The 21,909-nt window shown below is 46.5% G+C and overlaps 1 protein-coding gene across 5 annotated transcripts in view; it reads right to left on the bottom strand.

Annotated features, from left to right (window-relative positions):
- LOC110502431 (latent-transforming growth factor beta-binding protein 1) overlaps positions 1 to 21,909 on the bottom strand; it is a 144,047-nt gene that overhangs the window by 65,762 nt on the left and 56,376 nt on the right. For all 5 annotated transcript variants that reach the window (XM_036959792.1, XM_036959791.1, XM_036959796.1 and 2 more), the window contains exons 5-9: positions 20,708 to 20,875; positions 10,290 to 10,493; positions 9,822 to 10,096; positions 8,782 to 8,881; positions 3,049 to 3,132 (exon numbers count right to left, since the gene is read on the bottom strand). In XM_036959792.1, coding sequence (XP_036815687.1) covers positions 3,049 to 3,132; positions 8,782 to 8,881; positions 9,822 to 10,096; positions 10,290 to 10,493; positions 20,708 to 20,875 — 831 coding nt within the window. The remainder of the gene's footprint in view (positions 1 to 3,048; positions 3,133 to 8,781; positions 8,882 to 9,821; positions 10,097 to 10,289; positions 10,494 to 20,707; positions 20,876 to 21,909) is intronic.

The following is a 21,909-nucleotide window of genomic DNA, read 5'->3' as shown; positions in this document are numbered from 1 at the left end:
GTGCATTTGAATTCATTTTTAGAATGAATTTGCAGAGCTACTGGGATGATAAACACCCTTTTGGCCACTCTTGCCAGGCTGGGCAGAGATGCAAAGTTAGTTTTTCTGTCTATAGGTAGGCTTATAGGTAGGCCTTTCTCTCTATAGGTAGGCCTATAGGTAGGCCATTCTCTCTATAGGTAGGCCTAAAGGTAGGCCATTCTCTCTATAGGTAGGCCTAAAGGTTTTTTAGGCACAATAACCCAATCAAAACGGAAAGCTCCTCGGACGTGGGAATATGCCAGGCCTATTGGGCCAAAATCAATGATGGCCTATTGTATAGATAATAGAACAAAAATGAACGAAACGTTTAAGAGATCTGGTTTTGAGTTTAGAAATACTTTGCTACAATGACACACTTAGTTATCTACCCGCCTCGTTCCTTTCTGTTAGCATGTGCACGTAGTAAGTACACCATCACGCTTTTGGGATACGTGTCTTTTCAGATTCCACAATGATTATTTATCTGTGGACGCTACATCACCACACTCCCACTCTTGCTCTTGGTCCTCCTCTTTGTAAGTCAGATTGATTTAGCACCTGTGTGTTTTATGTCTTTCTGAAAATATTTAGCGAACTCCATGAGAGTAGCTAAAGCAAGGGGTTTACAGCCGCACACAAGTAGACTACAGACGCATGCTCCGCCAGGCCCTGAGCTCGTGAAGTGAACGCTACTGGGCGAGAAGGCCGATGCTCCAGCCTTTGGGAATCTCGCTCCCTGCTCTTGTCAAATTGGCCACGCTCCACTCCTCGCTCCACTCCATCTCCGCTCACATAATCTGTCTGGGACGCACCTGCGCATTAGCCCCCACAACATTCAGCAGTGCCTGAGAAGTGCTAACCTAGAGTATGTGGGAGGGAGATTGGCTTGTCCAAGTGAAATCATACTGAACTTAACCATGCCTAACACCACACTTTGCCCCTAACCTCACCGCTTCAGAACTCAAATGGCTCACTCGGGAATTTAATCAGAACCTGGATCAGACCGGGGACCAAACATCTTTAAACCAGCCAAGCAATCCTCTACCTTGTCTCTTTTTCCCTCCACATCTTATATTGGACACAGTCACACCATGTCTGGCGATTAGTAAACACACGTACCTAGCTCCAAGGAAAACAAATTGGAAATGAAATCCCCCAAAAAAGGGTGAATAATAACGGGAACAGGATGTGGTGGATTACAGGGTGAGTCACAGCACCTCCACAGGGATAGCCAAGTCTGGGCTCCTGGGCCCTGGGCCGGCGCTCTGTTCTCCTCAGCCTGGCAGCTCTCCGACTAGGCAGCAAGCAGGCTTCAGCTCCCCTTTCAGAGCCCTTTGCGCCTGGCAAACGCTTCGGCGTGCTGGCGCTCTGCTTCATGGCGAACCAGTGTAACCCTGGCAGATGCCCTCTATTGGTTGTGCCATGCACGACAGTACCAGTGCTGCCAACGAATGGGATTCCTTTGAAGAGAGCAGGGAGTGATGCCAAATGATGTCCCCTGATATCATCAATGTCTTCAATGTACCGTCCACTGTTCCAATATATCATTCCTCAATGATGTGGAATAATGTAGTGTACTAAGTGTTGGGCAGTTGCTATTGTCGAACAAATGGCACAAGCTCGATTTGAAGGAGAAGCCTTCACTAGTTCAGAATCCAATCAAATCAAATCAAATGTATTTTGATATCTCAAAGTGCTGTACAAAACCCCTCTCTGTAAGATCTGACCGTTCAAACAGCCAGCTACCATGGAGAGGAGCAGAGGTCTGGGTTTGCAGGTGAGATGATGAGAGCGTTAAGGGTTATAAATTACTTCTGAAAAAGTGAGCAGTCAGTTAAGTCCCTGAAGCAGAGGCCTGTGGCCCACATGGACCCCCACCCAGACACTGAGGCTGGCCTTCTCTCTCTCTCTCTTTCTCTCTCCATCTTTCCCTCTCTATCTCTGTCTCCCTCTCTCTCCCCTTGAATGGAGTGCTGAGTGAATCTTTTAAGATGGTGCCGACGTGCAAGGCAGCTCTGCTTCTAGCAGCAACTTTTCAGTATTTGTTTTGTGTGCGTGTGTGTTATTTCTTACATTATTAGCCCAGAACGTTTTTTTTTGCATCAGTACATACAGCCGGAAATAACATTTAGCTATAAGAGTGCCAGTAACTCACCAGCATTCCAACCAGAAATACAACTTTCCCGAATTGGATCCTTCGTGACAAGCATTTCGCTACACCCGCAATAACATCTGCTAAATATGTGACCAATAAAATGTGATTTGATTTGAATTGGGCCACAGTGGGTTCAAAAGTCGCTGGCGCGGAGCAGGCTTGATTTAGAGTGACTCCCCTGAAAGTGGTCAGGCCTGCCAGCCCTGATGTATTGTAGTCATCACTTGCTATCATATTCAAATTCAATACAGATTAGGGAAATCTATCAAATATGGCACCTGCCTCTTTTTTCCTCTCTCTCCTGCATGGCTGTTATGGTGTTTGGGGTCCTGTGAAAGCAGGATTGATCACTGACGAGTGAGTGGAGCAGGTCAGGAGGAGAAAGAAAATAATTTAAATTTTTTTTAATCCTTGATGGATTTCAGGCAGCTCTGGGAGACAACAAATGGCAGCTGGCACACTAGGGTTGTAAATTAAGAATATATTCTCTCTCGCCTCAGAGTTGGCTGAGTGAGTGCGTCTGTGGAGGACCGGAAGGTGAGGGACCAGCAGAGGGTGCTGTGTACAGGTAGACAGGCCCACACCGCCCAAGGAAGGAGTAGAGCAGAGAAGAGCGCACAGGACACCAACACAAAGCGAGAGAATTATATCATTGTCAAAAGGAAGCATATTCATTCCCATTTCTGGTTTGCAGCCCTGCTCTCTAGCAGGGTTTTATGTGGCTGGTGACAAATCATTTCTTTGGGGCTCATTTCTCTTGGCAAAGCCCTCCTCCACGCTAAGAAACGCTCTCTGTGTGGGAAAACACAAGCAAAACAATGCCAGCGGGTCGACGCAGAGAGGTTGAACTAGAGGTGGGCCGCAGCTCTTACCTTGGCAGTGGGAGTTGTTGATGCGCTTGTATCCCTGGGGGCAGTCCATCGCCTGTCTGGATCCTCCAGCTGTCAGAGGAATAGCTGGAGAGAAGAGAGAGAGAGAGAGTTCTTTGTTTTGACGCCCATCATTCCATCTCTGAGGCGTATATGACTCAGAGCAAATGTAGGTGGAGTATATACGCTTCATTCTCGCACATAAACACGTTTGAGGACATGTCAAGGTTTTTTCAAATGCGTTATGCATTTTCTACTGATACTTTGGGGATTCCTTCTGACTTCTGAGTAGACCGCATTTGAGGACTCATCCAGAATTGTCTAGGAAGGAGGAAGGCCACTCTGACAGTCTCTACTCTGACCTGTTCAACACAAACACGATCCATCAAACAAACACCCTGAGTAAGAACCAGCGTTTCATCTGACACACGTGCATGCATGCGTACAACACACACGCACGCACGCACGCACGCACACACACACACACACACACACACACACACACACCATTTTGTTTATCGCACTGGAAGTGTCACCTAGAACAGTTCCATAGTTTATCATGACTCCAGGCTAGAGGTGGCGTCAGGAAACCTGCCAAGAATAAAAACCATCACACTTGGTTTTGATTGATGACAGGTTGCTTTAATCCCACTTTGATCTGAAATCACGAATGCATGGTGTGGTCCTCCTGACGCAGGCCTCTCTGCTTACTAGCATTGTCTGATAGCTGTTAAAGGACAAGAATAGGGATCTCAAGCTGACCTCTAGGGAAAATGAGAATCACGGCAAAATAAAAACATTTCTGCTCCCACATGGATTTGAGTTGAACGACAGCACAAGCATCCATAATATGAAAACAAAATGAAAGGGAAAATAGGGGTAAAACCTCCCTTCTCTCACGTGGTGTGCACATGCACGGCAACTGATCAAACCCATGAACAAACACTTCCTCTCATGCATTCAACTTTCTTATCCCTGGCCACACAAGCCTCAAGGACAGAACACTGTGCAAAAACACCCTCCTACCTCCGCTTCCAAATGCCAAACACCACGTAGCCTTACTGTTTCATTTCCAAAGGTTGACATTAATTGCTTTCATTGTAAAAACTCAACGAAGGGAGCTGACATCTGTTAATCAAGACTCTGGTTGAGTTCCGATGGGTTGACAGGGGATGAGAGCCCGAGGGCACAGTCAGAGTCCTCAAAGAGGAACCATTAAACCGCATTGCCCATGGTACCGCTGGCTCAGAATAAATCAAACCATTTCAATGCTGATGGGTGATTGCAGATGGAGAGTTAACTCAAAGTCTGCTTACGGTAATAAGGGGGAATCTAGATCTACTCTGGCAGACGGAAGTACTCATGGAGGGCTTTTCAGGCCCCGTGACAGGGTGGCACCCAAATACCTAAAAGCAGATTGATAACTTGCTAGCCTTGTCAACAGGGAACAAGGCTGTGTTTGTTTGCGCGTAAGCCAATCTATTTAACAGCGAAAACTGTCTCCGGGGGCATAATGTGGCTGTTAACACGACGCCCACACATAAACACTAACCTCACGCCCCTGCCATTCCTGACTCCCAACACAACCAGTCAGTATACTGTGCCTCCTTTGTACCTCTCAATAACAGGAGACTTTTGGGAACAAACTGGTGAAGGGCTTTAGGTTTTGTTCAGTGTGGAAAACAGGGAAGTAATGGTAGAAAAATATGTGTGGTGATTTCTGACCTTGAAAGAGTCTACCTGTCAGGTAAGACAGGAGTACAAACTAACCAAGTTAAACTTGATTCTCAGGCCCAACAGGGAAAAGTCTCCCTGACATAAAATGAGAGTTAATGAAAAAGCTGTCATAAGATTATTTGATAATGATTAAAGCGTAGTTATTTCATCTCCAAAGTGCACTGAGGGCACAGAGTACTTTGATGCCTGTCTGATTGAGGCAGACTAATAGCTTTTTTCTGGGTTACAAATTAGTTGTTTTTTTTATGAGCTCTTCTTGAGTACAAGCTATTCACGCGAGGATATCCACCGCCCTCCAGTTAATTGATGAAAACACATATCTCTAACCGCGTCCCACCCCCGTCTCCTCCCACCATCCCCTCAGTCTCCCAAGCTCTCAACGGTCCCATAGCTTTGGTGCGAAAGAAACAAAGATCATTCTTTAAGCAGCACCCTTGGGAGATGGTTGGAAGGGTCTAATGCAAACATGGGCCTCACCTTCCCCCACCGGGTAACAACAAGCTAAAATAGCCCAGGAAGAGAAAGACAGGACAGCCACGTGGGAACACAGACTACTGATATGGAGACATCCAGGTTTTTTTCTCTTTTTAAACAGATCTCTTCTCAAAATAAACCCACAGGGCCAGAAGCCAGCCACCTTTTTTTTTAATCTGGATAAACACAAGGGTCATATTATGTTCCCAAATGAATGTGACTCTGCGTCTTTATTTTGCCTGTTGCCAGCTGATACAAGTGACTGGGCAACTCGTGAGAGTGCATTATTTTGTATTTGATCTTTATTTAGCTAGGCAAGTCAAAGCTAGGATTTTCATTGGAGGTAGGCTAGCAGTGCCTCAAGAGCAGCTGCTCTGAAATGACTGGGCTGGACATTCTGTTGTTACTTGCCGTAACTAGGCTACATTGTGTAATGTGTCTCAGGTGATGAGAGCGAGGCTGTGTCATGTTCATTTGAAAACAGATCTCCCAATTTCTCATTCCTAGCATATTTTTTTAGCATCCCAGCATAGTTCAACATTTTCCAGAACTATAAACACAAAAAGACGAAAGATCAAGATAATGTGTCTGGGTTTCAGTCTGGGTCTTGTACAAATCATTATTTCACCAAATATGGATGATACAAGCACGGCAATGTTGTAACGCTCGTCTGGGGGTATTAGAGGGAACGATTTTCACCTATTGTAGCCCTTTCCACTTGTGCCCGTATATACGGGTTGATAATTGCAGATTTGGGCACTGATAAGCCCATAAATTAGAACGCAGTGTCTGTATAGTAACATGCTATAAAAGATGCCAGAGATCAGGCTCTGCGCTTCACAGCGTTGTATGGGTTTTGACTGACAGACGTTCTGAATTTGAGCACAGCACGCGACAAGAAGACGCCCCCGTCCCTCCCGCTAATTGGGCAACTTTATAAAACATTGTTGTTGTCATCCTGTCTGGGTTGGCCCCCCCCTTGGGTTGTGCCGTGGCGGAGGTCTTTGTGGGCTATACTCAGCCTTGTCTCAGGATGGTAAGTTGGTGGTTGAAGATATCCCTCTAGTGGTGTGGGGGCTGTGCTTTGGCAAAGTGGGTGGGGTTATATCCTTCCTGTTTGGTCCTGGGGGTGTCCTCGGATGGGGCCACAGTGTCTCCTGACCCATCCTGTCTCAGCCTCCAGTATTTATGCTGCAGTAGTTTATGTGTCGGGGGGCTAGGGTCAGTTTGTTATATCTGGAGTACTTCTCCTGTCCTATTCGGTGTCCTGTGTGAATCTAAGTGTGCGTTCTCTAATTCTCTCCTTCTCTCTTTCTTTCTCTCTCTCAGAGGACCTGAGCCCTAGGACCATGCCCCAGGACTACCTGACATGATGACTCCTTGCTGTCCCCAGTCCACCTGGCCGTGCTGCTGCTCCAGTTTCAACTGTTCTGCCTTATTATTATTCGACCATGCTGGTAATTTATGAACATTTGAACATCTTGGCCATGTTCTGTTATAATCTCCACCCGGCACAGCCAGAAGAGGACTGGCCATCCCACATATGCTCTCTCTAATTCTCTCTTTCTTTCTCTCTCTCGGAGGACCTGAGCCCTAGGACCATGCCCCAGGAATACCTGACATGATGACTCCTTGCTGTCCCCAGTCCACCTGACTGTGCTGCTGCTCCAGTTTCAACTGTTCTGCCTTATTATTATTCGACCATGCTGGTCATTTATGAACATTTGAACATCTTGGCCATGTTCTGTTATAATCTCCACCCGGCACAGCCAGAAGAGGACTGGCCACCCCAAATAGCCTGGTTCCTCTCTAGGTTTCTTCCTAGGTTTTGGCCTTTCTAGGGAGTTTTTCCTAGCCACCGTGCTTCTACACCTGCATTGCTTGCTGTTTGGGGTTTTAGACTGGGTTTCTGTACAGCACTTTGAGATATCAGCTGATGTACGAAGGGCTATATAAATAAATTTGATTTGATTTGATTTGATTTTGTTCTCTGAGTGAGGGACATGCTGTAAATGAAGATGCCTCGTTGTATTTTGAAAGATGAGACACTGACGATTAGAATAAATACTGCTGTGAAGTTATACAAGCAAGCCAAACACCCGTGAGTAAAAATGTGCACTTCACATTTCCATATCCTAAAACTCGTGTCATATACAGTGTCAGGAAAATGTTATCACTGTGTTAGATGTACAGTTACAAGATGACAATCTGCCGCAGAACACACACCTGAATGCAGTCATGACTTCTTTCTATCCGCACCAAAATGACAATCTGTTTCTCTGAATAGCCCTGTGAAAGCCTAACACTGGTAGATGGTATTTTATTGCTTATAGCTGGTCATGTTTTTGGGCCGTTTTTGGATTGCTTAAACAACAGTAACTGTGTGATGGCGGGGACGCAGGGTTGTGTTCCAAACAACTACAAGTGTGCTTCCTCTAGTTCCTCAACAGCACAGCTAGAAGAGCCCAGAAGCACCTTATAGTTGAAGACTCTTCTTGAAATAGTTTAGGAACTGTGCGCACTTTGGAGAGGTGTGTGTGGCCAGTTAGTCCTCTCACTCAAACCCGTGTAACTTTTTTGGTCTTATGTCGCACCTACCCCACATTTTCCAGGAATATTCGTATCATGTTACTGAATGTATCCAGAGTATTTTCAGATTTCGTGGTCAACAAACGCGAGGAAAAGTACAGTAAATGTAAAATGCGTGTAAAATCAACAGTGTGATATTTGGATTCAGTTTTGTGTCCCAGGTGAACTGTTGTGTCCTCAACTTTGGCCTAATCATTTTCCCATAATCTCCAAACTGTTCCGTTTCAATTGCTACCATGCCTGCATATGCTTTTCATACTTCTTCTGCAATAAACATGAACATTTAGCCTTACCCATATAGGCCAATTCCCACGAGTGTAAAAGGTCACAAGAAAGTTATTAGAGGATTACCATGAGGTGAGTCCGTGGACTGGACACCAGGGGTCCGGTTGTTGGAACATAACTGTGGGTCAGTGTCTGGTCTGGGTCTGTTTGCTATGTGAGTCAGCACATTCACACTTGCGTGTCTTCACTGAATTCTACCATTTCTCCAACTCCCCCCCACCCGCCCATTTCCTTCTGCCCCCTTCTCTGTCATTCTCTGTGAAAAACCATTACCCCTCCTTTTTTTGGCAGAAGTCGGGTTCCAATGTGTTGATTGTCTCGACACAAAAAAACTCATTTTCTTGGAAGCAGTTAGGAAGTGAGAAACTGCACATGCCAGTAAACTGCTTCCACAGTGCCAGTAAGGTGCATTACCGGATCTATCTTCAACTACTGTGTCTCGGCAGCAAATAGCCACACAGCACTCACATAAGCTGAGACAAATTTCATTGGGCTGAGACGTCCTTAATTGGGTGTACAGTTCATCTGTCTCTGTCGCTGCCTGTCTATCCCACGACAGTCTCTCTCACTCCCCATTCCCCTTCTGATAAAGGCCAAGCATTATAATCTACACCGGTCAAAGAGTGTTACTTGTATTACATCGGTACTTACATGGTTTTGGGCACTTCTGGCATTTGTGGAACCCCCAGGATGTTCCGATGCTCTGACAGCATTCCTCCTGCTTGCTGAGACCAGGGAGGGCCTTGCCACACTGGCATTTAGAAGAGAAAGAGAGAGAAAGAGAGAGAGAAATAGAGAAAGGGAGAGGGAAGGAACAGCAGAGGGAAAGACTGAGTGAGTTCAGTATTTTCAGCCGGGAGAAAACTCCATATTCCTCTATTTGGCTGGCTGAAGTAATAAAAAAAAGCTGCAGAACAACGACATGGGCTTGTGAGCCATCAGCATCACACAATGCCCATCTGTCACTCCAACTCCAACTCTCAGACAGAACAGCTCTATTATAGAACACATCCTGTCGCCAAGCCTCCCTCAGATGGACACACACTGATAAGGGAACAGTCGTCGGCGCCTCGCCTGCTGATGGAGCCTTATCACCACAACGTCCATTTGACTGCAAAATGCAAACCAAATTGAATGGTGATCTGGAGTGGATAAGATGGGCGAGTTGCCAATGCTGCTAATAACTTTGGATGTATTTAAACACTGACCTGGGTTAAGGGACTATTTCTAAGATGGGAAAAGTTGCTTGGTGTTGATAAGATCTTTATTCTCTGGGTATAAAGCAGGCTGAAAAATGACAGGAAGGCTCTTACACCTGCATTGATTTAAATTGAGGCATGGTTGTTCCCCCCCCCCCCCCCCCCTTTAAACACACATCAATTTAGATTAGCGTAGATTAGTTTGATGCACAAACAGCTACTTTGATTGTAGTTTTTCCAATGCAAAGAATGATAAATGGCTGGCATTGAAGCAGTACTCATTAACCACAAATCCTAACAAACTCTCCCCCTCTTATTTCCACTCTCTTTCTCCAACCCCCACTTTTCCACTTGTCCTTCTCTAACTTGTCTTCCAATACTCTCAATCTGCACTCTCAACACTTCCAGTTATCCTCTCTCTACCCCACTCTTCACCACCATCCCTCCTCTCTCTCTCTCCATCCCTCCCCTCCCCCCTAGTCCCTCTCTGACCTGTGTGCCAGTGGTCTCTTGGAAGCAGCGCCCCAGCTGGCTGTTGGAGACAGGCTGATACTGGGGTACGTAGCTCTGCAGGTTGGGGTAGATGATGTTGTGTCCCTGCTGCTGGATCTTCTGGCTGCTCTCTGAGTGGTGGTAGGTGTAGTGGGACTGGGTCTGGGAGTGGCCATTCTGCCCATTGGCATCCAACTGGGAGACCTGGTGGATCTGCACCGAGGCCTCTGGGGGATGCTTCACGTGGATGTTCACGATGCTGGGGGCATATTTCACTAGGGGAGACAAGGGAAAGAGGAAACGTTGGGTCAACGTTATTGAAAAGAGGAACTTAATGTTCCCCGACTGCACTTACTGGATGTACACTTACTGGATACTCCTTCATTTTTGTACCTCTATGCCTGTGCATGAAAAACTAACATTTTCAAAAAATCATCCTTAACTCCATGTTTCTGGACTCTATCTTACCAGGGTTCTGTCCATTGCTGAAGGTGAGCGGCAGAGTGTGAGTGGAGTGAATCTGGGACGTCTGCTGCTGTCCATTCTGGCGCTGCTGCCCATTCCCATTCTGAACAGGCATCTGACAGAACTTCCCTGTGAAGGTAGGCGGGCACTGACACTTGTCCCTGGCACTGCACTTCCCTCCATTCATGCAGGGAAGATGGCACACCACTAAAGAACACAAAGAACGTGAAGTTTAGCCAGCTGTGTCCACAGGTGACAGCGAACCCAATGATAATACACACACACACACACACACACACACTCTGAGCATTTCACAGCAGTTTATTGTTGGAAACGTTTTTTAACTCGGAGGCTGATCAACCTTTAAATAAAGAGCAAGTAGACAAAACAACCACTGTTTATGAACTTTGTTTGACATTTCTCCAAGAGTTATCGTCTTCCAATATTGTTTTCTTCTCTGAGTGCTCTCTCTCTCTCTCCCACTCCAGCGTCCATATGCCAAAGACCTCCTCTAGGAGGTTTGTGCTTTGGCACACAAAGATATGAAGCCGGAATCACAAGCTGCAACATTAAAAAGCATGATGGATCCATCCAGACCAGGGAGAACAAAGCCTGTGTTGTTCAGCCATCGTTCACATCTCCGTCCTCGTCTTCCGGGGTTCTACGCCATTACACATTCAGCTCAGTGTCCAAACACTGCCTGGCTCCCCCGCCATCAATATTCATCACAAAGAAGCAAGGAGGGGGATGGCAAATGATCCATTATGCCTGGAGACTGCATAATTCCTCAGCAAACCTGGATTAATTGAGGAGCCTGTGATGTATTCATGTATTCAGCCCTAGGGTGTGTTTTCCATCCGGACTCTGACAGTCATGAAGAGCTCAGCCTGGTTCTGAGGGAGACTTCAGGCCCAGATAAGGCTGCTTGAGGCTAAGACCCAAACCAAATGACAGAGGTGTGACCAGGAAAGTATTACTCTCCAGAGGGGGCAATGACACAGAAATGCCTTGATGTTCATACTCAAAATTGAGTAAGTGTTCCATTCTTTTTACTATCTCTCTCAAACCATCATTCACACCTACAGTCTCACTTTTCACGTTCTCTCTCTGTCTCAGTTGTCAGTCACCCAAGGCGTATTCATCCACAAAGGAATTTCTTCATATTTCCAGCTAGTCTCCGCACGTGCCGCACATGCCACCACACCCCTCAGCTCACCACACGCACCACACGCCAGATTTAAAGAAACAAAAACAAATGAGAAATATAGAATCCAAAGGAGAACATTAAAGGCTCCATTCAGGCAGTAAGTTTCAATAATTGCCAGGCTGAAGGACCTTCTGTGGAGGGTTTGTTTGCCGATCCATCCTCTGACAAGGTCTGAGGGAACTGAATCCCCCCCCCCAGTGTATTTGAAATATTTGTCAATGGCGTGTGGGTCGCCAGCATGAATCAAGCTGTCAGTCCAACCAGCAGACAGAGAGGCGGTCTCTCTCTCTTGCTCTCTCTCTCTCTCAAATGGGAATACCTGCTGCCTACGGGGAACACCACAGTCTCTGCCGTCTAGGCTTCCTGGGTCTGTCGCCCTTTCGACCAGTGCAGGAATCTCCTCAGCAAACCGCGAGTCGATTGCTCAATTGAGCGAGAGAGAGAGAAGTAGTAATCACGCCTCTTCTGGCACTCTATTGCAACGTTGTAGTAAAGCATGTCAAACAAAGACACACAGCAGAAATCCCTGGTGGTGTTACGTGTTCTGACGCAAATCACACACTTTTCAGACCTTCAGAGGCAACCGTAGACATTAGCCTCGCGCTAGTGTTTCAAAATGAAAATGGTGTTCCAAATTCCTCGAAAGAGGCATTCGAGTTTATTATAGCGAAAGTTATACATGTTCCAACTGTAGCAACAACATTAGTATATAGTAGCTCTTTGCCCTGGGACCTATAGTCTTTGTGTTCAGTGCCTCCGGGTCACTACCATACTGCCCACATATTGTATCCACGTTTTTTCCCTTTCATTTAGTGTGTTTTTCCTAGAAAAGGGACAGGCAAGGTTTGTTAGGATTTGCAGCGGTGACACAATGACAGCTGTAATAAATCTGCCTCTCCCCAACCCTCTCATTATGGTGACTACAACACCGCTCCCAAACCTCACATTCCGGCTGCCTCTGATCCTATCTGGCCCATACAGGGACCTGCTCTAGAGTTCTGTTTGAAGTCCTCTCTGACTCTGCCCTTCCCCAGCACCAGTCCCCTCCCAGGTCTGACCCATGTCATTACCATGCAGCTGGTGGCATTAGGAGCATCAGGTGACATCCTGTTTGCTAGGCATCTCAGGGACAACGGGTTATTGTTGACATATGGGGTGTCTGGAAGAGACAGCATCGATGTAAAATGTGCTTTGAGAGAGTATATATGGCTAATCAAACTGGTTGACAAGCCGTTTGCCACATTTGTACTGACTGGTCATTTGAACAGAGCAGGATCTACACATGATAATCATGGGTTTGGTGGGCCCCAAATCAAACCGAATTGGATGAGTACGTAGGGTCGGTCATTTTTCCTGACCACGTGACCCGACACCTCCAGTCTCTTTGAATGAGGTTCATTCGCGCATTAAAAATGTCAATCACAATGCCTAATGTGATGAGTAACTGTGTCTCTTGTTGACTGACATCCGGTTTGCCCTCCTCCTCCTCCGCAGCCCTCAGTATGATGTCATAGAGCCTCCACCAGAAGCCACAGCTGTGGTTCCCAGAGCCTAATGAGATCATAACTACATAGACTGCTTACCGGGGTGAATGACCCCCAAAACCACCCAACTTCATCTGATAGAACGTGTTTTGTCAACCCATCCCCTAGAACCACTAACCACACCATAATGGTTACACACTCATCTTGTTGTGGGCGGAAAACAAGCTACTGGAGCTGTGTGTGCCAAAACATCACAGGGTGGGAAGGGAAAACCCACTCTTTCAAACAGCCATTTAACTTTATCAGACCTGATCTGATTGACCTCTGATAGTCAGCCACTTAAGGGAAATCAATGTAAGAGCATTCAAAGGAAATTAATCCACACATCGTAGTAGTCACAAAATATTCAATATTCTTTTTACATTTTTTTTTTTGTACAATTAATAGCAATGTCAACATCAAATCAAATCAAATTTTATTTGTCACATACACATGGTTAGCAGATGTTAATTCGAGTGTAGCGAAATGCTTGTGCTTCTAGTTCCGACAATGCAGTAATAACAAGTAATCTAACTAACAATTCCAAACTACTGTCTTGTACACAGTGTAAGGGGATAAAGAATATGTACATAAGGATATATGAATGAGTGATGGTACAGAGCAGCATAGGCAAGATACAGTAGATGGTATCGGGTACAGTATGTACAAATGAGATGAGTATGTAAACAAAGTGGCATAGTATAGTATAAAGTGGCTAGTGATACATGTATTACATAAGGATACCGTCGATGATATAGAGTACAGTATATACGTATGCATATGAGATGAATAATGTAGGGTAAGTAACATTTATATAAGGTAGCATTGTTTAAAGTGGCTAGTGATATATTTACATCATTTCCCATCAATTCCCATTATTAAAGTGGCTGGAGTTGAGTCAGTGTCAGTGTGTTGGCAGCAGCCACTCAGTGTTAGTGGTGGCTGTTTAACAGTCTGATGGCCTTGAGATAGAAGCTGTTTTTCAGTCTCTCGGTCCCAGCTTTGATGCACCTGTACTGACCTCGCCTTCTGGATGATAGCGGGGTGAACAGGCAGTGGCTCGGGTGGTTGATGTCCTTGATGATCTTTATGGCCTTCCTGTGACATCGGGTGGTGTAGGTGTCCTGGAGGGCAGGTAGTTTGCCCCCGGTGATGCGTTGTGCAGACCTCACTACCCTCTGGAGAGCCTTACGGTTGAGGGCGGTGCAGTTGCCATACCAGGCGGTGATACAGCCCGCCAGGATGCTCTCGATTGTGCATCTGTAGAAGTTTGTGAGTGCTTTTGGTGACAAGCCGAATTTCTTCAGCCTCCTGAGGTTGAAGAGGCGCTGCTGCGCCTTCTTCACGATGCTGTCTGTGTGAGTGGACCAATTCAGTTTGTCTGTGATGTGTATGCCGAGGAACTTAAAACTTGCTACCCTCTCCACTACTGTTCCATCGATGTGGATAGGGGGGTGTTCCCTCTGCTGTTTCCTGAAGTCCACAATCATCTCCTTAGTTTTGTTGACGTTGAGTGTGAGGTTATTTTCCTGACACCACACTCCGAGGGCCCTCACCTCCTCCCTGTAGGCCGTCTCATCGTTGTTGGTAATCAAGCCTACCACTGTTGTGTCGTCCGCAAACTTGATGATTGAGTTGGAGGCGTGCGTGGCCACGCAGTCGTGGGTGAACAGGGAGTACAGGAGAGGGCTCAGAACGCACCCTTGTGGGGCCCCAGTGTTGAGGATCAGCGGGGAGGAGATGTTGTTGCCTACCCTCACCACCTGGGGGCGGCCCGTCAGGAAGTCCAGTACCCAGTTGCACAGGGCGGGGTCGAGACCCAGGGTCTCGAGCTTGATGACGAGCTTGGAGGGTACTATGGTGTTGACTATGTCATTAACAGCAGTGATACAGTGTACATGGTTTGGTTTTATGATCACTGCAAAGGTTTAAAAAATATGAACGGCCTAAATGCCTTAATCAGCTGAGTCAGAGAGAGTGACCTCAGTACCTCAGTTCCAAAATCAGCCACAGTCTTATGCGCTCCAGATGTTTCCTTTTGACTACCACAGAGTAAAAGAGTTTAAGGAGACTATTTCACCTGGTGGACTGTGGACACACACACACACACACAGATGTACACAGATACAGTTAACACAAATACCCTAACGGCAAGGGCGCAACGTTCACTGGAGACGGGGGGGACATGCCCCCCACACATTCTGGAATTGCATTTTGTCCCCCCCAGTTTTATCACTGGAATGTGATCCAAACGAGGCAATGGTGTGCTTTAGGACCACGCAGACGCCTCCGAGAGGTCGGTAGGCTGTTTGGCATGTTTATCCGACTGGATAATAAAAAATAAAAAAATAATAATTATGTCCCCCCCACTTCTAAAGCCAAAGTTGCGCCCCTGACGAACACACACACAACCACACTGACTAATTTCCTCCTCATCCACTAAATGGTTGAGAGTGGAAAGTGAGAGAGGGAAAGAGAGGGACGACCGGAGCCCTGGAGCCCTGGAAGTTGTTCATTAATGCAGGCTGCTGTGCTCCTTCCGCGGGCCAGGGATGTGTGATTAGAGGAGGCTGGGTCAGCAGCAACACAGTGTAGGGCCCCTGGGTGCCTAATGAGATTTTAAGACGTGGTGTCTGGCATTTCACAGAAAAATCACACTTAGTGGTTAGAGCAGTGAGGCAGGTTGGCCCAGACAAGGCAACCCTAGACTCACGAGAGAGGCTAGTGCCTGGTGTTTACTGTGGGCACAGGATCTGGCAACCAGAGAAGCCCCCCATCGCTTCCCACTCCACCGCAGGCAGCCCATCCACTGAGACTGTAAAAACAGGGCAGCGCTTCCCTGCCTCCCAGGTAGGGATGACAAAATAAATGCAATCTACAAAGAAGAAAACAAAACTTGGAGGGAGGAAATGACAGTGCGGTGATTATAAACTAATGAAATCTGACAAGGAGGAAATGACAGATACCAGAGGAGCAGTTGACTCCAGCCATCTCCAGCTCCATATAAGGCTGGAGCTGCACAGCTCATAAACTCTCCAGCACGCTCCGCCACTGGCAACCGCTGGACTCTCCCCTTCCTCCATAGCTACAGGTTTTATTCTTCACCAGATGATCACCCAGCCATAACTTGCGTACGTGGGAGAGAAGGGAGCCTATAAAACTCAGTGAAAGTGTTTCAGTTAAATACCTGGCACTCTCCTTTACAAGGCAGACAGAGAGAGAGCTGCAGACTTGTTTCTTTCCCCAGGAGCCTCACATGCTTTCAATTAGGCACAGACCAAACACCTGATTACACTCCTTTGGTCCAGTGAAAGCCTAAACGCACTATTAGTGTGTAATGCTCATTAATCAAGTCTCATGCAGGACTCCAGACACATAGGCCTCCAGACAACTACCTCCACCCAAAGTCAACATGGACGTCCAAAAAATGGAATGGGAACCCCTCCATTACGGTCCTTCTCACCTCTGTAAAAACTGAACAGGTTACCTGAGGAATTAGAACATTTATGGAAATTGTCCTGAGAGCCGGGGAAATCTATCGGCTTCTTTCTTTACCTCCTCCCTGAAATGGGACATACACTACATGGCCAAAAGTATGCGGACACCTGCTCGTCAAGCATCTCATTCCACAATCATGGGCGTTAATATGAAGTTGGTCCCCTCTTTGCCGCTATAACAGCCTCCACTCTCCTGGGAAGGCTTTCCACTAGATGTTGGAACATTGCTGTGGGGACTTATTTCCATTCAGCCACAAGAGCATTAGTGAGGTCGAACACTGTCTCGCAGTTAGCATTCCAATTCATCCCAAAGGTGTTCGAAGGAGTTGAGGTCAGGGCTCTGTGCAGGCCAGTTCTTCCACACCGATCTCGACAAAAAAATGGACCTTGCTTTGTGCACGGGGGCATTGTCATGCTGAAACAGGAAAGGGCCTTCCCCACCAAACTTTACAGTTTGGCACTGCATTGGGGCAGATAGCGTTCTCCTGGTATCCGCCAAACCCAGATTCATCCGTCAGACTACCAGATAGTGAAGCGTGATTCATCACTCCAGAGAACGCGTTTCCACTGCTCCAGAGTCCAATGGCGGCAAGCTTTACAACACTTCAGCCAATGTTTGGCATTCTGCATGGTGATCTTAGGATTGTGTGCGGCTGCTTGGCCATTTCATGAAGCTCCCGACAAACAGTTCTTGTGTTGATGTTGCTTCAATTTTTACCTTGCTACGCGCTTCAGCAGTCGACGGTCCCGTTCTGTGAGCTTGTGTGGCCTACCACTTCGCGGCTGAGCTGTTGTTGCTCCTAAACGTTTCCACTTCACAATAACGGCACTTACAGTTGACCGGGGACGCTCTAGCAATGCAGAAATTTGAGGAACTAACTTTTTGGAAAGGTGGCATCCTGTGATGGTGCCACGTTGAAAGTCACTGAGCTCTTCAGTTGCGGCCATTCTACTGCCAATGTTTGTCTATGGCGATTGCATGGCTGTGTACTCGATTTTATACACCTGTCAGCAACGGATGTGACTGAAATAGCTGAATCCACAAATTTGAAGGGATGTCCACATACTTTTGGCCATGTCGTGTATTTGTAGAGGTGCTGTGTGAAGAAAAGGGGTATATATAAAATGCTTCCCTCCATCTCACCTCCATCTTGAGTTCAATCGAGTACAGGTTTAACTGGATGAACAACAGAGACAGATTGCAAAATAGAATTGTATTAAATAGTTTGGGATATGGCCTTGTCTCTGAGGAATGCAGTTTGAAGGAAGTTGCTAACTATCGCTAGTACAATTGCTAACTAATGCTAGTTAGCATTGGCTCGCAAAACTACCTCCAACTTCCTTTCTACTGGACACAAATACATACAAATGGTATCCATCAGTTTCTCTGACTCTGCCAATATCCCGAAGTATCTCTTTAAGGGTAGTATAGCTGGTGGTGGGGAGGGGGATGGTTGTCGACAACTGTTGCTGAAAAACAGCAAATATGAGAGAACATGGGGAAGTTGACATATAAATACATCCCAAGGTTTACACTCATTGGTTGAGAGAGAGTGATAATTGCAAGAGTAAGCCCAGAGGCCAATCGCCAAGCGTGTGGAAAGTGAATTACTGTACAGTGACATGGTTAATAGGAAGAGGAGAAGAATGAGACGCCATGCTGATACATTTGTATTAATTCCCGCTATGGCCGTATAATAGGAAACAGAGGAATTATTTTGATGAAATCGTCTAGAACGAAGCTAACACACAAAATGAACTGGCAGCCGTGACCATTTTTAAATATGAAGCCTGGACCGATCCAGGAGGCTCACAATACTTGGACAGGCAATGCGCACAACAGGGGACACAACACGCCAAAAAGACCACTGAGGTCTGGAGAAACACCACTCTGAAAGAGTCCCTTATCCCCCATAGAATACTGTGACAGTGGAGAGAGACAAAGAAGAGAGAGAGAGAGAGAGAGAGAGAGAGAGAGAGGATGCGAGGGAGAAATGTTATTCCGTTATCAGTAAGGAGCTGATATGGAAACTGAACAAGACCGTTATACAATCTGCAAGCCAGTAGACTGTACAGCTGGGTCCTTCTCTCTTTCCACATACAAGTCTAGCGGAGTTGGACTGCAGGGAGAGTTGAGGGGCTGTCTCCATCGGCGACAGAGGGTAATATGGCGGCCCAAAACCACCAGGCCTCCAGCCCTGAGCGCTGACTAGGCAGGGCAGCAACCCAAAAAGGAATGTGGAGAAAATGAGACTGCTGCTGCTTGTAAATCAGACGGATGCTTAAAATCACCGGCAGGTTTTTTTCCCCCCTCATCTTAACGCCTTTGTTTTCCCCAATCCAACCCACATCATCAAATTATTCCTATCATATTCTCAAAGGATGTATTGTGTTTTAATTGCACAAAATGTCGTAAGAACAGCACAGTTCAACCCACCACTATGATCTAACCCTCTTTCCACAGGACTGTAAAATACATTTTTCCTTTGCAGAGCCTCCAACAGGCATTTAGTACCGTGTTAAGTGGGTAAAAAGAACAGTTGCAACTCGCCCTGGATAAATGAGTCACAAATCACAAAACAACTTAAGCTTGTTATGGGCTTGGTAAGCGTGTTAATTAGCCAACACCCTGTAGCAAGCAGGGACACATCCCCCCCCCCCCCCTTTTGTTATTATGAAGCAAAACTCTCCCTCCTCCTCCTTCTTTCTCATCACTCAGGTATGATAAACAACCATGGGATTTATTCCATCTCTGCTGCTGGAGATGGGCCCGCACACTGTAAATGAAACGTTGCTCTCCTTTTTTTAGGCTCTCGTCTGTGCTACTTAATAGCTCTCTTGGCTCTGAGCATGTAGGGAAGAGCCGGCCTGGGACAGACTGCATGCCTCGACGGGTACATTAGGCTGATACTGCGCCAGGTGCTCTCATTTAAAGAGACAGTCACACGGACAGAGCAACGCTCGAGACTGCAGATCTGCACAAAGAGCAGGAAAAGGCAAGTTAAGCTGCTAAATTTGCATGCACTTCACAACATGAGATAGGCATTTAGTGATGATTAAAGAAAGTATCTTGAACCACAAACTGAGTAACAACATCAAATGGTATTGGTCACATACACACATTTAGCAGATGTTATTGTGGGTGTAGCAAAATGCTTGTGTTCCTAGCTCCAACAGTGCAGTAGTATCTAACTATGCACAACAATACACACAAATCTAAAAGTAAAAGAATGGAATTAAGAAATATATAAATATTGGGACGATCAATGTCGGAGTGGCATTGACTAAAATACAGTAAAATAGAATACAGTTTCTACATATCAGATGAGTAAAGCAGTATGTAAACATGATTAAAGTCACAGAAGCAGAGCGAGCGCTCTCCTATCTGTGTTTGCTGCTGAGTCAGACAGGAATTGGTTTTCTTTGGGTTTTCCCACATGTCTGTGTCAAGAGCAAGGGGCAACAGACAGTGGTGAGCTCCGTATAAGGATTGAGACAGATTAACATACTAGACTTTTCCAGGGTCTGTGCAACACATTAAGGAACACCCACCTTTTGTGATCCTGTATTGGAACAGTCACTATTCTATTTTGCATATAGCAGGGTTCCCCAACTGGCAGCCCGCGGGCCTAATTTGGTCCGCGAATGATTTCATTTGGCCCCCCAAGTTTTCTGACCATCATTGATGGACATCAAATACTGTAAAAACACCAGGAAATCATCTCCAAGTGATTTACATTTTGAGATCGTATGAAAATGTAAGCAAGGTTTGAAATGATTATGTTTTAGTCAAATTTGATATTTGTTTGGGCTTCTTGCGGTCAATTTGCAGTATACAAATGATTTGTGATTATATTCTGGCTCCCTGACCATCCGCTCCAGAAACAATCGTCCTGCGGCTGAATCCAGTTGATAATCCCTGGTATATAGCATGTAAATCAGATACTACACGTTTATACAGGAAAATACAGTCGGCACATAATGTAAACATCAATCATCAAAATAGTTTCTCACCTCATACAGAACGCAGATCATGCGCACACGCACCAACACACACAACATAATAAACCACCCTGATGCCGGATGCTTTCTACCGCATTAATCACCAGACACAAGACAGCGACCACATTGGATGAACACAAGACAGAAGCAGGTGGGGAAGAGTGATGATAAACTGGACCAGAGATCACTCACCTACTCTGAAGTTGGGGGCAGTGAGGGTGTCTGCGGCATGGCCGTTCTCACTGACGATGGTGGTGGTGTTCCCCAGCTCACAGTTGTTCTGGCACCGCCCCCCTGTGCAGGTCACTTTGCAGATGGTGGGTGTGAAGACCACCTTGATCCGTCCCGTGTGGTTCCCCACTGCCAGTCGGGACGCACAGCACACCATCAGAAAGAAGAGGGAAGGGAGGGAGAGTCTAGTCAGTCTTGTATCCATTGGTTAGTCAGTAACACCTTGAGTGGCCTGTCACAGACGATCACGAACAACGAGTTCAGTCAAAACAATAACTGAAAGGACTGTTGTCCTCTCTATTCACATATACCCCCGTTGTGTCTCTCCTTTCCCCTTTTATCTTTCTCTTTCATTCCCTCTCTCTTTCTCTCCCACTGCTTCTAAATCCGGTGGCGTCTCTGAAACATGAGGAGGGAAAGAGAAAAAACAGAGGGAGAGAGAGCTCAGCAAACAAAACTCTGGGATGCACTCCAATTCTTCATCAAAAGTCAAGTTCCCTGAGAGGTGGGTATTGGCAGATCACAATGCCATGCTTTATTCCAAGACGCACAACGAGTGGGCATGGCGGTGTAGTCGGCCCTGGTTTCTCTGCCTTCCACCCCTCCCTCTTCTTATTTCTCTCTCTCACTTTCTCCCTCCCTTTCTCTGCCTTCCCCCCCTCCCTCTTCTTATTTCTCTCTCTCACTTTCTCCCTCCCTTTCTCTGCCTTCCCCCCCCCCCCTCTTCTTATTTCTCTCTCTCACTTTCTCCCTCCCTTTCTCTGCCTTCCCCTCTCCCTCTTCTTATTTATCTCTCTCACTTTCTCCCTCCCTTTCTCTGCCTTCCCCTCTCCCTCTTCTTATTTCTCTCTCTTACTTTCTCCCTCCCTTTCTCTGCCTTCCCCTCTCCCTCGTCTTATTTCTCTCTCTCTCACTTTCTCCCTCCCTTTCTCTGCCTTCCCCTCTCCCTCTTCTTATTTCTCTCTCTCACTTTCTCCCTCCCTTTCTCTGCCTTCCCCTCTCCCTCTTCTTATTTCTCTCTCTCACTTTCTCCCTCCCTTTCTCTGCCTTCCCCCCCTCCCTCTTCTTATTTCTCTCTCTCACTTTCTCCCTCCCTGTCTATGCCTCCCCCCCTCCCTCGTCTTATTTCTCTCTCTCTCACTTTCTCCCTCCCTTTCTCTGCC

This window comes from Oncorhynchus mykiss, chromosome 23 (genome assembly GCF_013265735.2).
Source record: "Oncorhynchus mykiss isolate Arlee chromosome 23, USDA_OmykA_1.1, whole genome shotgun sequence".
NCBI lineage: Eukaryota > Metazoa > Chordata > Actinopteri > Salmoniformes > Salmonidae > Oncorhynchus > Oncorhynchus mykiss.
Note: the sequence above shows the minus strand (reverse complement) of the source record. Positions and strands in the feature narration are given on the sequence as shown.